We start from the raw sequence: 18,684 nt of genomic DNA, 5'->3' as shown, positions 1-18,684 counted from the left end.
AGCTGCTATGGGAAAATAATTATCTCTAAAATTTCAATAAAAAATTCACGAGAAGGTATTTCAAAAACTTACCTTGCTGACTAAGTGACTGCTCAAAAACTGACTTATAAAGGCTCCGAAATGAGGCACTGAGATCTTCAAAATTGTATTCTGAGAACAGCAGCTGTTTGTCTCGTTCTGGAAGGTTGTACTGTGGCTGCTGCTGAGGAGTTAATGACTGAGAGACCGGTTCTGGATGATTTGTCACCTAACATTAAAAGAAAATACTACTAATTTAGTAGCTCTCTATCAGAATTAGTGTGTGACATAAACCATACAACTGAAAACATGAGAACAATTTCTTCAGCCCAAAGGAATTCAATTCCCTGTCTTGGGCTTTCTTATCGTCTGTTAAGTTGGGTGCACAATTGTTAACTTGGGTCTTGAAGAATCACAGAAATCGAATGCAGCCTCTACATTTCACAGACGGGGTAAAGAATCCCAAGACGCTAAAGGATCGCCCCAAGGCCACACAGACAACCGGTCAGCTAGGCCAGGCACCCTTCTAGTTTCTGCGGAATGTTCATCCTGATTTCCGCAGAAGCAGTTTCACCTCAAACTCACTGTTCTGTGAAACCACTAACATTTCTCTTTCATTTATTCAATCAATCTCTAAGTATTCCAACTCGAATACTGTGCGTCAGGGTGCATGGTCCTCCCCAAGAAGCAAGGAACTTCAACAAACCTTCATTTGTAGGTAAAAGTTTCTTTGTTATTTTTATTTTATTATATTTTTTTGTCTCTTTGCCATTTCTTAGGCCACTCCCGCGGCATATGGAGGTTCCCAGGCCAGGGGTTGAATCGGAGCTGTAGCCACCGGCCTACACCAGAGCCACAGCAACGCGGGATCCGAGCCGCATCTGCGACCTACACCACAGCTCACGGCAACACCGGATCCTTAACCCACTGAGCAAGGCCAGGGATCGGACCCGCAACCTCATGGTTCCTAGTCAGATTCGTTAACCACTGCGCCACGACGGGAACTCCAAAAATTCCTTTTTTTAAATGGAAACGTAGGAGAAATGAGAAATGAAGGGTAAAAGAACAACAGAACAGATCGGGGCCTTAAGCTATGCGAGGGAAAAAGCACCATGAACACCTTAAAAAAGAAGCACTCTCTCTGAAGAGAGCAAACTAGAAATAAAATTAATAGAACATCATCAGTGATATCTCTCAAATTTCCATGAGGGAATGGAAAACTACTATTTGTCTCAGCATTTTGAAAAATTAAGATAGGAACACTAACTATAAACGTATGCAGCCATTCGAAACGATGCTCAGGAGGAGTCTACAACGACATGGAAAAACATGAATTTCGTGCAGGGCAACGGCTCCAACCCTGGCACTCTGGCGACTACACATCTTCACACAGGTCACGCAGGCAAATCTCACTGGCAGGATGGCCCGAGCCCTGGTGGAACACCCTGCGGCTGTCCCAGAACACGGGATGCCGAGGGCTCTTACGGGGAACACCTGAGCATCTGCCAATTCTCATCTGTCTTCCTACTTGTGGGATGCAGCCATGGAGCAGTTTCTGGTCTCTCTCTCTGTTGAAAGAGAGAGTTTCTCATCTGCCTCCGTATTTCCAGCGAGGGAGGGACTTTCTACCTCCTAGGACAGAGCTGCAAGTTACACAACTGCCTAGCTGAAGTACGTAATTTGCTCTTCCACCCTAGGGACCCATCACTTGTGTCGTCTGTTATCTGGCTCCTCTGGCTTGGTATCACCCTGTAGGATGTAGGGAGCTGACACCATACTGACTAGGCTTTTGCTATATGCCTAAGTAACAAAACTGTCTCAATGCACTTGGGCTTACTGTCCGTACAGGCTCAGTCTATGAGCATGTGATAAGCCCAACCAGCAGCTGTCGCTGTATTGTTGCTTAAGGAATGCTTGATGATTGTTTGATTAGCTTGTCATTAAAGGGAAAAAAAAAAAAAAGCAGTCTACAATACCCAGTTTTCAATAAGAGAGTTTAACCCTCTTACATGTACTGGAATAATAGACATTTTTATTCTTACATCTGCCACCTATTTCTATAAAGATTCTTATACTCTGTGATATTGGATTCAGTGTTCTTTGATTTCATTTGGTTTCAAGAGTTTCTACATTCCCATTACTTTAAAACAACTTACAATTATTAAATAATTTCTTAGTTTGCTTCAATGTTCCAACTAGTCCTCTTATATCTATGACTTCATCATTACTGTTTTAATTTACTTCATCACTTGATCAGCTAAGTACATAATTTTTTTCCAAGAAGGACACATGAAAACAAGGTAGGATGCTAAACAGACCCTCTAGGTTCTCTTATCCAGGACTGTAAAATAATCATCAAACACAGTTTTGCCAAGACTAAAGTATAATTTTTTTTCTCTTCCAATTGCTTTTCATTTGGACACAGAACAGACAAAGTTGACCAAAACATGTAACACAGTACAATATATCTGCATCTAATTGGTAAAATATAAATCTGCTCTACTTACCTAAGTTAATGATCATTAACTGGTCAGTGAGAAATATACACCTTCTCTTTTTACTTGCATTTCAATTCTATTTGGTTCAGTTTTAGGCATTAAATTAATACTCAACAGAGGTTAACTTCAACAAGACTTACCGGTGTGTAGCTATGCACACTTCCAACACTGTTCAAATTAACAGACGCCAAACTCTGGTCTGAGAGACTGTTGTTAAGGCTGCTGCGTGGGCTGTCGCTACCATCCTGATCGGTGTTGTACAATGTTACCTAAAATGAAAAGGACGGCAACACCTGAGTACGTAGTTCCTCCTGCGACAGCACTTTTAAAGCAACTCTACAAAAACACAACTAAGTTGGTATACGGCAGAACAAGTATGTTAGCGGTCCTTCCTTTGGTGCTTACCTACCCTATCTCCACGCCCTACGCTGCTAACTCCACGTTCACCATGAAATAATGTACTTTCAAACTAAGGGATGTAGCCCACTCAGAGGTAAGTAAATTCAATTTTCTATCATGTATAGTTAGTTCATCAACATTTAATAAGACAGGATTGTAACAGATTTTTACTGGGTTTTTTGGGGGGGTGAGTGAGTGCAGTTTGCTTTTTAGGGCAGCACCTACAGCATATGGAAGTTGCCAGGCTAGGAGTCAAATGGGAGCTGCAGTTGCTGGCCACAGCCACAGGCACAACCACAACCACAGCAATGTGGGATTCAAGCTCTGTCTGAGACCTATACCACAGTTCATAGCAACACTGGATCCTTAACCCACTGAGCAAGGCCAGGGATAGAACCCACGTCCTCGTGCATACCAGTTGGGTTCATTGAGCTAACAACAGGAAACTCCCAGATTTTTACTGTTAAATATTTCTACAATACAAAAACTTATTTTTACTCAAGTTTTAAGCAAAACCACTGCTCCCTTTCAAATCTTAGACATCAAAAAAGCAGCCCCACAAAAGAGAATTTTAAAAAAATCACAGGCATCACTGTTTATAATATTGCAAACTTGACATTTAACTATCCAATACAGTTGCGAAAATCATAAGTATTGGTGATTTTTAAAAGAGCAAGAGTAGGCCAACAATAGCATGCTAACATATGCAGTAGATATGAAAGAACGATGCTGCAAACTGAAACAGTGGTTAACTGGCAGAGGGCTGGGAATTCCTTAAGATTTCTGTCACTGACAGTGTGTAGATTCACAGTGCTTCCATTTGTTTACAACATCTGTTATCATTTTAAATCAGAAACAACAACAAAAAAGATATTTTTAAAACAGAAAACTAGCCTAACTACCCTTCAAGGTTCTATTCAGATGCTACTGCTAACTTTCCTTCCCATGCTCCGACTTTCTCGCATCTATAAACAGCATAGTGCTTACCACGCAGTATACAAATAATACATATTTGCTGAATTTAAGGACCAATGAGCTTTCACCACCATTCTGTTTGGTTGGGCTGAAATGGGGTCATGCTCACCGCGCATTTGCCATTCTTAATCCCCTGTGCCACAAGCACTCTGGAAAACTGCGCACACACGCCTCTATACTTAAGGCAAAACCCAAGCGTCCACATTCACGTCAGCTGGGAGCTGTGTGTCTAGGAACTAAGAAGGGGAATGAGTATACGGAAAGTGAGATGAGCAAAGAAGCTGTTGCAAAGACTTTTCTGGTCAATACTTCCAGTGTAAATTTCACCTAAAGAAATCAACCTTATGAGCCCTTAAACAATATAGCATCAACAAATCACAAGCATACTGTAGTCATTTTGTTAGCTGCTCATTCTCTCCTGTCCATTCTCAGTTTTCAGAAATACTCCCCATCATCTTGGACAAGTCCTCGTAGCTCCTTAGCTATGGATAAACATTCGTTTTTGTTTCTCTGTTTTGTCTTTTTAGGGCCCCACCAGCAGCATACGGAGGTTCCCAGGCTAGGGATCAAATAGGAACTGTATGTAGCTGCTGGCCTACACCACAGCCACAGCAACGTAGGATCCCAGCGTTGTTACATTTATTAAAATGTATCATATTATAGAGTAAAATGCAGAAATTATTACTTTATTAATTACAAAATGGGTGTACTCTTACCATCAGACTCATGTAATAAACAGGAGTTCTCAAAAGTTGACCTGGAATCCTTTCACAGTCTCAAAAATTGAGGAGTCAAGAAGCTTTTGTTTATGCTGGTATATCTATTAATAACTGGCATATTAGAAATTTTTAAATTTTGAAATATTAATTTAAAAATAACACTTATAACCCCACTATATATTAACATTATGTTTTATATGAAAATATAAAAATATTTTCTTGGAGTTCCTGCTGTGGCATAGGGGGTTAAGAATCTGACTGCAGTGGCTTGGGTCACTGCAGAGGTATAGGCTCAAGCCCGAGTCCAGGGCAGTGGGTTAAGGATTGGGCATTGTCACAGCTGTGGCACAGGTCACAGGTGAGGCTCAGATTTGATCCCTGGCCTCAGAACTTTCATATGCTGCCCAAGTGTTTCCAAAAAAATACACAACACACACACACACCTTCTCTCAATAACCAGGTAAAATTAGAAGAGTACCATTGTTTTAAATTTTTGAAAATCACAATGCCTGGCTTACTGGAAGCAGCTCGATTCTCATATCTACTTCTAAATTTTGAAATATGTTGTTTAGGTGGCAGGATAGAAAGAAAACCCAGCATCACATATATGTATGTGTGCCCATGTGGAAAAGAAAAGGGAAGACTATTTTAACAGACTTTTCCGATAATTGTGGATAGTCTTTTTTGATACTTCACACAAACAGGACCAGTGACAACCTTTTTTTTTTTTTTTTTGGCTGCACCTGCTTTAAAAAACAGACAAGTGAAAATTCTTTAAAGATTGGTTGCAATGTGGACTCTGAAACCATACCAATAAATTTTCATACCCTGTTACATTAACAGCCACCTTGTACTTTAATGAACCATTCATCCATGCATGATTTTGTAACATTATGCATTAGTCACTTGGAAAATACTGCTTTACCAAGTTACGCAGATCCTCCAGATATCAATGTACCTCATTACACGACACCAAAACATCACACCTGTTAACCTCACCAATCTTCTCACCGGAAAAGTCTTTAAAGACTGTAAAGCTAAGACTCAATTTGGGGGACATGTTTTCCAAACTTGTATTTTTTGATTAAAAGTTCAAATTTTATCACTGACAAGAAAGAAATACTGTCAATTGTTTTCCTTAAAGTGAGAGGCTAACTGTTCTTTTTTTTTTTTTTTTTGGTCTTTTTGCCTTTTCTAGGGCCACTTCCACGGCATATGGAGATTCCCAGGCTAGGGGTCCAATCAGAGCCATAGCCACTGGCCTACACCACAGCCACAGCAACGCGGGATCCGAGCCGCGTCTGCGACCTACACCACAGCTCACGGCAATGCTGGATCCTTAACCCACTGAGCAAGGCCAGGGATCAAACCCTCAACCTCATGGTTCCTAGTTGGATTCATTAACCACTGAGCCACGACAGGAACTCCTAACTGTTCATTTTTAAGAAAATATCCGTCAAACACCCAAGTCGAAATAATAGTGTCAGTTGTCCTTTCAAATAAAATCGATGCTTCATGAACAAGGCAGCTACTGCAATATTCAGCTCAAGCAATCACACAAATGCTCTTCCTTGAAGCAACCACTGTATTTGGGTACACAGCATTTTTATGCGTTCTTCCCTTTTCAACACACAGACTCCTAAAAGATGGGTACTCAGAGGTCACAATTTAATAAAGTTATTACTTCTCCTGCATTTCCAAGGACTTTTTTTTTTTCCCTTTTCAGCCACACCTGTGGCATATGGAAGTTCCCAGGCCAGGGATTAAATTCAAGCCACTGTTGTGGAAATGTCAGATACTTGAGCCACTGAGCCATGCCAGGGAATGAACCCGTGCTGCCTCAGAGACAACGCCAGGTCCATAACGCGCCGCGCCACAGTGGGAACTCTCACCAAGGATATTCTTCAGCAAAATGAACATTTTTTACATTGGAGGGTATGTGGCAGTGAGGGCTATAACGACCACTGGCACAGTCAAGTGTTACTGCCTCGATTTGCGCTCATGTTTGCAGGCGGTTGCTTTTGCTACATCAGCGAAAACACAAAATAAATGAAAAGACAAATAACGCTTTACTATTACCATGAAAACAGTTTGGACCTCCTGGAATCCCAAAAAGGGATTGGGTATCACTCAGGTGCCCACAGACCACAGACCCACTGACGCAGAACAAACTACCACACCAGAAGACCTGCTCATAACCCCTCGGAACCATCATTCACCAGCCAGTCTACCCATCTGCACATCTCCTGTCACAGGTAACCACGCTACAGACTTCCACCAGAAGACCTGCTCATAACCTCTCGGAACCATCATTCACCAGCCAGTCTACCCATCTGCACATCTCCTGTCACAGGTAACCACGCTACAGACTTCTACCAGAAGACCTGCTCATAACCTCTCGGAACCATCATTCACCAGCCAGTCTACCCATCTGCACATCTCCTGTCACAGGTAACCACTCTACAGACTTCTACCATTAATGTCTGGTTTCATACAATGCACGTATCTTCTTCTGTGCTTCTGCAGTAAATTTAGCTAAAGGATTACACAATGCTTTGTCTTCTATTGCATTATTACCCACTATACTACTTCCTTCATTCCATTTTAAAATTTTCATTTTATTCTTTTCCATCCAATTGAGAATTTCATTGTTTTATCACTTATGTTAAGGTCTCAGATTTTTGTGGATGGAAAACCTGATTTTTCTATTGTTTCAGCACCACTTGTTGAAAAAATCACTAAATTCTGTTTCATAAGTCTGTTTACTCTATGCCAGTATCACATTTTTAGTTACTGCAGGCTTACTCTTGATATTTGAAAGTATAAATCCTCTTTTATATTTTCTCCAACATTTTCAGCTGCTGTTTACCAGAGTTTTTCACTTCTATTTTAAAATCAGGTGCTCGTTTCCTACTGTCTTCCTTCCTGCCAAAAAATCATCACAGAATTTTGACTGGGATATTAAATCTGTAGATCCACTTAAGAAACCTAAGTTCTCTACAATAATCCTCTCTATAAAAATTATATATCTTCTTACTTACATCTCCTTTGTATTCTCTTAACAACTTTTTACAGTTTTTTGTGTGGCGCTCATCTTTCATTTAATTCTAGCTACGGCATACCTTGCAGGTTTGGTTCCAGACCACAAAATAAAGCGAGTGTCGAAATAACCAAGTTATACAATTTTTTTAGTTTCCCAATGCCTACAGAAGTTATGTTTACACTATAGTGTAGTCTGCTCTCCTTGTAAGGTGTATAGGTAGCAACGGACCAGCATTTTAGACTAGGGCCAATTTATTCCACTGGTGAGGCAAAAGCCTGAGCACTTTACCAAGGGGCCTGCGAATGATTCAGCATCTCGCGCTGGTGGGAACAGCAACTATGCCTATAGCCACGTGGGTCTCGATGACTTTCCACCCCAACCCTTCCAGGTGGTTCTTTTCTCAGCCTCAACAGCTTCCTCACTCACGTTCTGATTACTAAGGACCCAGCCGAAGACTCAAGGGGAACCCTCTGAATACCTCCGGAATTCTCTCTCTGTGCAGCGCTCTCCTTTATGATATGCTGCCCTGGGAACTGTAGCTACCTTGAACTCCATGATCTCCCAGCTCCACCTCCTCAACCCAGAGAGATCTCTGTGCCCTGGCAACTTTCTTGAGGCGGTAAGGCCAACCGCAGAGCTCGTTTTGTTCAGTGTTTCTCAGAGGTAAGTATCCTCATGTCACAGCCCAATCTCTCAAAAATCACTGTTCCTATTTTTTCAGCTGTTTCAGGTAACACACTAAACCTAGACCCTGTTACGCCACCTGGGCTGGAAACAAAATCACCAACTTTATTCATCTTTTATAAAGAACAAACTTTCTGCTTGGTGACTTTGGCTACTATATCTGCGCTTTCTATTTTAATGACTTTCATTTTCACTAGCTCCTTCTTCAGATTTACTTTGATCTTTTTTTCCTAGATGCTTAAATTGTTAATATTTGTTTTTCTGTTCGATTCTAGTACATGTGTTTAGAGCTAATACTTTTTTCTGCATCCAAGGCATGTGCAAATTCTCAGACCAGGGATCAAACCCGTGCCACAGGAGTGACCAGGGCCACAGCATGACAATGCTGGGTCCCTAACCTACTAGGCCACCAGGGAACCCCATAAAGCTAATACTTTAACTGTGTCCCACAGGCTTTCATAGTTCCTATTTCAAAGTATTTTCTAATTTCTATTATGATTCTTCCCTGATCCCTGGGTTCTTTATAACGATACTGCTTAATCGGCAACCTTTGGGAGATCTATCATTACCTCTTTGCTATTATTTCTACTTTTAATTCCACTGCCTTTGAAAATACACAGTATATCATGTTGGCTTCTGAAATCCGTTGAGAATTACTTTATGGTCTAGCACAAATCAGTACTTTGGGATCGATTTGGGTACTTATTTCATGTGCATGTCATAAATGTACATCCTGCAAGTGCTGGAACGACATTCTATCTATATCCCAACTGTGTCAAATTCTTTAATTTTATGGTTCAAATCCTCCCTGTAACTTGAATAGCATTTTTTTATTTTGGTGTTTTGATTTTGATCTGCTACTTCTTACAAGGTCTAGAGACACATGTTAAAATCTACCTCATTGATCAAGAATTTGTCCATTTCTTCTTTCAGTTCCTCCAGGTTTTGAGGCTGTTATGAAGCATACACAAATTTAGAACTGTTATAATTACTTACTGAAACGATCCTTTTTCATAATAAATCGTCTTTGTTTTAGCAACGCGTCTTCTCCTTTCATTTATAATGCATCTCATTTGAGCCCATAGTTGGATTTTGCTTTTTCATGCAGTCTGACGTCTTACGGGTTTTGATTTTGCTTTTTTAACTGAAGTATAGTTGATTTACAACGTTGTGTTAGTTTCTGGTGTACAGTCAAGTGATTCAGATAGATCTACATGTGCATTCAGAGACACACATAGATATAGGTACGAATTCTCTTTTCCATCATGGCTTACTACAGGATATTAAACATAGTTCCCTGTGCTACGCCGTAGGGTCTTGCTATTTATTTCATATACAGTAGTTTATAACTGCTAATCTCAAACTCCTAATTTATCCCTCCCCTTCTTCCCATCTGGTAACCATAAGTTTGTTTCCGATGTCTGTGAGTTTCTCTCTGTTCCATAAATAACTTCCTTGAGTCACATTTTAGATCCCACATACAGTTCATATGGTATTTGTCTTTCTCTAAATTACTTCACTTAGAATGACAATCTCTAGGTCCATCCAATATTCCTACAAATGGCATTACCTCATTCTTTGTTATGGCTGATCGGGATTCCACTGTGTATGTACATGGATGAATGGATGCATATACACACACATCTTTTTATCCATTCGTCTATCAATGGACATTTAGGTTGCTTCCAAATACTGACTGTTGTAAACAGTACTCTATGAACATTTGAGTACATCTATCTTTTTGAATTACAGGTTTCTCCAGGAGCAGGACTATTGGATTGTATCACAACACTATTTTTAGTTTCTTGAGGAACCCCCATATCGTTCTTCATAATGGCTGCACCAACTTACATTCCCACTAATAGTACGGCAAAGTTCTCTTTTCTCCACACCCTCTCCAGCATGTGTTATTGGTACATTTTTTAAGGACTGTCACTCCAACCTGCGTGAAGCAGCACCTCGTTGTAGTTCTCACTTGCATGTCTCTAATACTGAGTGGTGTTGAGCATCTCTTCATGTGCCTGGTGGTTATCTGCATGTCTTCTTTAGAGAAACGACTGTTTAGGTCTTCTGCCTGTTTCTTTACTGGGCTGTTTTTCTGTTATCAAGTTGTATGAGCCATTTGTATATTTTAGTAATTAAGCCCTTGCTGGGTGCACTGCTTGCAAATATTTTCTCCAAGTCTGTAAGCTGTCTTTTCGATTTGTTTATGGATTCCTTTGCTATGCAAAAGCTTATAAGTTAATTAGGTCCCATTTGTTTATTTTTGCTTTTATTTCTATTGCCTGGGGGGACTGAGCTAAGAAAACAGAGAATGTTTTGCTATGTTCTCTTCCAGGAGCTTTATGGTATCATGTCTTACTTATGTTTAAGTCTTTAAGCCATTTCAAGTTTGTTTTTGTGCATGGTGTGAGGGTGTGTTCTAACTTCATGGATGTACACGTGGTTATTCAGCTTTCCCAACACCACTTGAAGACACCGTCTTTTCCCCATTGTATGTTCTTGCATCCTCTGTGGAAGATTGATTCACCATAGGAGTCTAGGTTTATTTTGGACTCTTCACTCTGGTTCATTGATCCGTATGTCTGTTTTTGTGCAAAACCATGCTGTTTTGATTACTGTAGCTTTGTAGCATCGTGTGAAGTCTGAGAGAGTTATGCCTCCTGCTCCGTTCTTTTTCCCCAAGGTTGCTTTGGCAATTCCGGGTCTTTTACATAAATCTGAGGACTGCCTGTTCTAGTTCTGTGAAAAATGCCAGGGATAATTTGACAGGGGTCACATGAAACCTGTAGATTGCTTTGGCTGTGGTCATTTTAACAATATTAATTCTTCTAATTCAAGAGCCTGAGTTATCTTTCTATTTCCTTGTAGCATCTTCAATTTCCTTTATCAGGGTTTTATAGCTCTCAGCATACACATTTTTTCACCTCCTTGATCAGGTTTATTCCCAAGTGTTTTATGTTTTGGATGCAATTTTTAAAAAGATTGTTTTTTCACATTCCCTTTCTGATATTTCACTGCCAGTGTAAAGAAATGTAACCAATTTCGGTATGTTAATCTTATATTCTGCTACCCGGCTGAATTTATCAGTTCCAATAGCTATTTATGTGAACGCCTTAGGGTTTTCTATATATAGTATCATGTCATCTGCACATAACACTTTTGCCTCCTCTCTACCAATGCGGATGCCTTTTATTTCTTCTGTCTGATTGCTATGGCTAGGACTTCCAATACTATGTTCAAAAGAAATGGTGAGGGTGAGCATCCTTGTCTTATTCCAGATTTCAGCTTTTCACCATTGAGTATTTTGCTGTGGATCTGTCATAAATAGCTTTTAATGTGTTGAGATATACCCTCTATATCCGCTTTGGTAAGAGTTTTTATCATGAATAGATGTTGAATTTTACCCAGTGCTTTTTCTTCATCTACTGAAATGATCATCTGGTTTTTGTCTTGTCTTTTGTTGCTGTGATGTATCACAGTGATTGACTTGTATATACTGAACCAGCTCCGTGAACTTTGGATGAATCCAAATTGGTCATTTGTATGATCTTTTTATGTATTGCTAGATTCAGTTGGCGAATATTTTGTTGAGAATTTCTGCATCTATATTCATCAAATATTTTGACTTGTAATTTTTTTTGGTATTGTCTTTGGTTTTAGTATTGGGGTGACGGTGGCTTCACAGAATGACTTTGGGAGTGTTCCCTCCTCTTCAATCTTTTGGAACAAAAGAGTTTGAGAAGGATCTGTGTAAGTTCTTTGTATGGTGAGAATTCCCCAGGGAAGCCCATCTGGTGCTGAACTTTTTGTTTGCAGGGAGTTCTGGTTTTGTTTGTTTTTTTTTAATTATAGATTTTATTTCATTTCTACAGATCGGCCAGTTCAAATTATCTATTTCTTCTTGATTCAGTTTTGGTTGGCTACATGTTTCTAGAAAGCTGTCCATTTCTTCTAGGTTGTCCACTTTGTTGGCATATGATTGTTGGTAGTATTCTCTTGTGTTTTTTTTTTTTTTTGTATTTCTGCAGTATCAGCTGTCATTTCTCTTCTTTCATTTCTTGGTTTGTCGATTTTATCTACCCTTTCAAAGAACTAGCTCTTGACTTTGTTGATTTTTTTTTCTTTATATTTTTTTAACCTCTATTTATTTCCTCTCTGATCTGTATTACTTCTTTCCTTCTGTTGACTTTAGGTTTCATTTGTTCTTGCTTTTCTAATTCTTTTAAGTGGTAGGTTAGGTTGTTGAGATTTTTCTTTTTCTTTTTTTTGAAGAAGGCCTGTATCACTAGGAACTTTCTTCTAAGAACTGCTTATACTGCATCCCACAGACTTTAAATGGTTGGGTTTTACTGTCACTTGTCTCAAGTTTTTTGTTTGTTTTTGGCAGCACCTGTGGCACATGGAAGTTCCTGGATCAGTGATCAAATCCAAGCCATAGCTGCGGCAACACTGGAACTTAAATTAACCCACTCTGCCAGGCCAGGGATGGAACTAGAGCCTTCATAGACAAGCCAGATCATTAACCCACTGTGTCACAGCAGGAACTCCCTCCTCAAGTTACTTTTTAATTTCCCTGTTGATTTCACCATCAATCCACTGGTTTTTAAGTAGCATGGTTGCTTAGTCTCCATGTAATCTTTTTTTTTTCATTCCCCTTTCTGCAGTTGGTTATCTCCTTTCATTTGGTTGTGGCTGGAAAAGATTCTTTGGCTTTTTTATTTTCCCTTTGATTTTTTTTGTCTTTTTTTTTTTGTCTTTATGCCTTTTCTAGCGCTGCACCCGCAGCACATGGAGGTTCCACGGCTAGGGGTCTAATCGGAGCTGTAGCTGCCAACCTACACCAGAGCCACAGCAATGCCAGATCCAAGCCGTGTCTGAGACTTATACCACAGCTCACTGCAACACCAGATCCTTCACCCACTGAACAAGACCAGGGATCGAACCCGAAACCACATGGTTCCTAGTTGGATTCGTTAACCACTGAGCCACGACAGGAACTCCTTCCCTTTGACTTTTACATTGAATGTTTAGTGCATTTACATTTAATGAATTTCTTAATGTAATTAGATTTAAATACTATTTGTTTTCTGTTTTCCCCATCTTCATTTTTTTTTCTCCTTTCTTGCATACTATTGTATTAACCAAGGATTTATTATTTTTTTTCCTTACTTGGTGTATATATATATTTTTTACTATTTTCATAGTAATCTAGAATAGTGATTCATAAGGTAAGAAACTTGAACCCATACACGACCAGTATCCAAGAACTTATTAGAAATGCCAGATTTCAGACCCCAATCCAGACCTATGGCATCAGAAACTCTGAGGGTAGGGCTCAGTAATCGGGGTTTTAACAAGCCCTCCTAGTTATTCTGATACATGATGAAGTACTAAGAATCACTGCCCTAGATTTTACCACATACCTTTGACTTAGTACTTTTTACCACTTCCCATACAATGCAAAAACATTAACTGCGTGTATCTCCTCCTGTTTATTCCAATACTGTCATGTATTTTATTTTTTTTTTAATTTATTACAGTTGATTTACAATGTTGTGCCAATTTCTGCTGTAAAGTGACTCAGTCATACATACATATACATTCATTCTTTATATTATTTTTCCATCATGGTCTGTCCCAAGAGATCAGATACAGTTCCCTGTGCTGTACAGTAGGCCCTTGTTGTCTACCCTTTCCAAATGTAACAATCTGCATCTACTAATTCCAAACTATCAGCCCACCCTCTCCCTCCCCGCTCAGCAAGCACAAATCTGTTCTCTGTGTCTGTGAGTCTAGCACAGTTTTGTAGATAGGTTTGTTTGTGCCCTATTTTAGATTCCACATAGAAGTGGTATTGTATGATGTGTGTCTTTTCTCCTTCTGACCTGATCCACTTAGCTGCGCTGTCGTGCACTTTAACTTCGACAGTATTTTCGACTCCAAAGCAAGCGCGTTCTGCCGCAGCCCTGCTACTGTTTTAATCACTCAATGCACCCAATACATGTTCATATTTACTGACATACAAACTTGTTTGTTGTCTGTCATCATGTCCTGCACAGGATAACTTTCCTTCTATCTGAAAAAGTAACCGTGGTTAATTTTAATTTTTTTAATACTGGTGTACCTTTTTCATAGAAATTCTAGTTTTAGAATTCTGGATAGGCAGGCATTTCCTTTGGCACTATAAAAATTTCATTCTGGTAGTGTCTGGCTTTTATCATTTCTATTCAGAAGTCACGATGTTACTTTGAAGTTGTTTTTTTTTTCCTCTGATTTGAAGATCTTAAATTTCTTGTTTTTTAGCAGTTTGATTTTTACTTGCCTGATAAGGTTTTCTTTTCATTAGTCCTTCTCGGGGTTCTCAGAACTCCTTGAATCTGAACTGTGTTATCTTTCATCAGTTCAGAAAATTAAAATACTATTTCTTCTCTATCCCTTTTTCCTCTTTTCTGGAACCCGAATGAAAAGTTTGTCAGAACTTTTCCCCATACCCCACTTATCTCTGAAGCTTTTCTGGATTTTCCATCATTTTTTCTTTTTTTTTTTGTCTTTTGTCTTTTTTGTTGTTGTTGTTGTTGCTATTTCTTGGGCCGCTCCTGCGGCATATGGAGGTTCCCAGGCTAGGCGTTGAATCGGAGCTGTAGCCACCGGCCTACGCCAGAGCCACAGCAACGCGGGATCCGAGCCACGTCTGCAACCTACACCACAGTTCACGGCAACGCCGGATCGTTAACCCACTGAGCAAGGGCAGGGACCGAACCCGCAACCTCATGGTTCCTAGTCGGATTCGTTAACCAGGAACCCGCAACCTCATGGTTCCTAGTCGGATTCGTTAACCACTGCGCCACGACTCATTTTTTCTTTGTGTTTCACTCTGCATATTTCCTACTGACCTATCTTCCATTCACTGATCTTCTCCTCTGATATGTCTAATCTGTTGTTAATCCCATGTACTGAACTGCCAGTTTCAGGTATTATATTTTTCACTTCTCTTGATTCTTCCATACAGATTCCAATTCTGATAAATTTTTTATAATTCATCTATTTCCTTCAACATACAAGTCATAATTATTTAAAAATCAGTATCTAAATCACTTGTGGATACATTTATACTGTCTTCCCTGCCTCCCCCAATTTGGTAGTTAATTATTTGGTTTTGTTTCTTGGAATGCCTGAAAATTCTGACTAAAAGTGAGGCCTTACTTACGAAAGTCTGCAAAAGCTCAAGATATGTTATCTTCCTGAAAGAATTTAGTTTTCTTTTGGAAAGCCGAATATTAGAATGCCACCCTAATAACAATTTGAGATTGGTCTATTTTTATTTGCTCTTATTCATAGAACATAATCTTTCTAAAGTATCAATATGAAGGCCGGACGTGTTTACCATGGCTCCTTCCTTGAAGAACTACAATTTCTGTCCCCCCTTCTCTAGGAGACTGCTGAGTTCTGGCTAGTGAAAAATCTACTTGATTTGTCTGTGTCTGAGGCCAATCATACACAGGCTAGGAGTTAGCAAATGCCTTAAGTGGACATTGCTTGCAAAAAGTTGAGGTCACTTCTGAGATTCCTAAGGATATTGGCTGTCAAGCCTTGGCTGTTTGGTAGCCTGAAATTTCAGTTTTCACCTCCCTAGCTCAATGACTGCTCTAGGTTGCAGCTTTCTGTTCAGCCTCTATGTCATGCACTGAGAACTGGGCAATGTCCCAAGGGAAAATGTTTAGGGCTTCTCTCAATGTGCTTTCCTTTCTTCTGAGATCTTTGTGCCTGAAGTCCTGCCGGTCTTTTTCCACATAAACACACAAACATCCCCCAACCCTCCCCTGAGTGATTCTGATGGAATCACTCCATGTATTGATATTTGGGAAAAGTTATTCTTCTATACCTCAGATGCCAGTTTCCTATCTAAATTGGAAATCTGATTAGTGACTCTGACTATAATTTGTCTTCTATTTTTGGCTCACTACCTCTAACAAATAAAAAGATTTCATGAATACTGTATTAGTGCAACTGAGTATGTACAGGTGTTTATGTGTGTGCACAAGAAAGGAGAAGAGTAGAAAGAGATAAAACAAGAGCAAGTGAAAGCAAGGGAGACAGGGAGAGAGGGTAAAAGAAAGACTGACAGGCAGTATGAGCACAAGTGTGAGAAATACATGGCTTCACGGTGCTCATTATGGTCTAGGAGGGGAAGAAATAAATGCACAGAACTTCCCGAAGCCTTTTAGGGTTTGGAGGTATGGGAGATTAAGGAATTACCGTGTAAAGAAGAGAGAGCTGTATCCCACTAGGTATCTAATGAGTTGGCACAAAGTTTGGACCCTTGCTTAAAAAAAATTGGAGACCACCACATACTATTGCTCCCTATGTCCCTAGACTTGGATATTGTGAAACAGGCTGACCACTATTCCAATGAACTCTATGAGTTTGTCCAATTTATTCATTTTACTGGATTCTGCTGACTCCCTGGGAATTTTTCAATCTCTCTCTTTTTAATCATGTATTTAGAGAGGTAATCAATGATTGTGAAATAAATTGATTCAATAAAATGCTAGACTAAAGAATTCTATCAATGGGACTGGCAATGTCAAGAACCTGGATTAATACAGAGCTTCCTACTAAGCACCTTCCAATTTTCCCAAAGAACTATTTATTTTCTTCTACCTTGGGTAAAGCTAAATGCACTATGGATTCAGCTTTTAAACTGCCATGTACGGTTTGGCCAAAATTATATCATCTTTAAACTCAACCATACAGAAATCTAATGTTACTATAAAAGCAAACTGAATGCATTACTCAATAACATTTCGAAAGTGTTCAAAAAAATGGAATTACTTTGTTAGTCACAGTGTTGATTGCCAGAGTTGGAGAGGCACTTCCCGAAATAATACACTCCATTCCCAAAGAATCTGAATCTATGCTATATGGAGTTGAGGCCTAAAATACAAGAACAAAATACATAATCATTAGCTCATAAAACCAGCAACTTTTAACACAATTTGAAGTTATTTCAAGTTCTCTAACATCCAATGTTGTGATCTGTTTCTAAAAATAAACAAAATCATTATTGAAATCTCTTCTACTGTATTTTAATATGCTACTGACTTGATAATCACAAAGCCCTTTGGTATGGCTACTCCTTACCAACTCTTTTAACTAGCTGTGGGATGGGTTTACAAAGATTAGACATTAGCTTCTGTAGTGGAGACTGCGAATCGTCTGATAATGCCTATTCTCCCTTGTAGTAACAGCTCTCCACAGTCCTCAGCTCACGGCTGCCCAGCTAAAGACCACATTTCCCAGCCTCATGTGCAGGCAGTTACAGCCATGTGATGTAAGCCGTGACAGATGGGACATGAGAAGCGTGATGTGTGCAACTTCTGAGTCGTGTCTGTGAAAGGAGCTTGCTTGCCCTCATTCTCTTTCCCTCCTCCTGCAGAGGCTGAGACCCAAGCACGGGGGTGGTGACCGTGCACAGCCAGACAGCTGAGGGTAATGCTCTGGGGAACACTGGAAAGAGAACATTAATGAAAAAGGAGACAGTTTTGGTATAAGGACTGTATTCCCATGAGACCAGACTCACAGCTTCGGCTATCATACATCAGAGAGTAGACTTTTAAAAATCTCTTAACTGGATACTCTTCACAGATACTTCAATTCGATGCGGTCGAGAGACACAGTACGTTACCTTTACAGGCTTCGACATGCTCAGGAGTATAGGATACGTTTTCATTTGCAGGTACGCTGATTCTTGTTATTAACAGACAAGTGCTCTGATTAGCAAAGCGAATTTAACTTGGGAACTAGGTACCCCAAAATGTATTTGGAGAACTGTTATTCGTGCAGCCAAACCAAATTCTAGACAAAGAAAAGTACCGACGAATCTAATCCAGGTGGCACCAGTCAGCTTGTGAAAGATCCTTTCTGGAGTAGCCTCATATCATATCAAAATCCTACCCATTCAAATTCCCCTCCCAACATGATAGTGTGATACCTGCAGACCAACCTTCTTCTGATATCAACGACCCATTGGGGTGGGACATGGGATGACAACTAGCAGAGGATCCTAAAGAGTACACAAAACAAGCAGACTGTGGAGAAAGTCAAAACTTGGGAGAGACCGGCTTGAGTTTCCTGTTTGAAACTCCCAAAGTCAGGTAGCAGATATGGCGTTTGAATAGCTGAAGCTGTCTCTGTCAGGAGGAACCAGGGAAAAGAGCCCAGGTAAACACAACCAGCTACTAGAGAGAGAAAGGAACCCCACAGAGGATAAAGTCAAAAAAGACTGCCTCAGGCTGACCCTGGAACCATATGCCGATTAGAATAAGAGGCTTACGTAATCAAACTG

At 39.8% G+C, this 18,684-nt stretch overlaps 1 protein-coding gene across 3 annotated transcripts in view; it reads right to left on the bottom strand.

The window, feature by feature from the left end:
* FOXJ3 (forkhead box J3) overlaps positions 1-18,684 on the bottom strand; it is a 138,816-nt gene that overhangs the window by 20,691 nt on the left and 99,441 nt on the right. For 2 of the 3 annotated variants that reach the window (XM_047789525.1, XM_047789527.1), the window contains exons 6-8: positions 17,172-17,273; positions 2,657-2,785; positions 73-247 (exon numbers count right to left, since the gene is read on the bottom strand). In XM_047789525.1, coding sequence (XP_047645481.1) covers positions 73-247; positions 2,657-2,785; positions 17,172-17,273 — 406 coding nt within the window. The remainder of the gene's footprint in view (positions 1-72; positions 248-2,656; positions 2,786-17,171; positions 17,274-18,684) is intronic. The other variant, XM_047789526.1, reaches the window with a different exon arrangement.

This window comes from Phacochoerus africanus, chromosome 8, assembly GCF_016906955.1.
Source record: "Phacochoerus africanus isolate WHEZ1 chromosome 8, ROS_Pafr_v1, whole genome shotgun sequence".
Taxonomy (NCBI): domain Eukaryota; kingdom Metazoa; phylum Chordata; class Mammalia; order Artiodactyla; family Suidae; genus Phacochoerus; species Phacochoerus africanus.
This window is presented reverse-complemented; position numbering and strand designations above follow the sequence as displayed.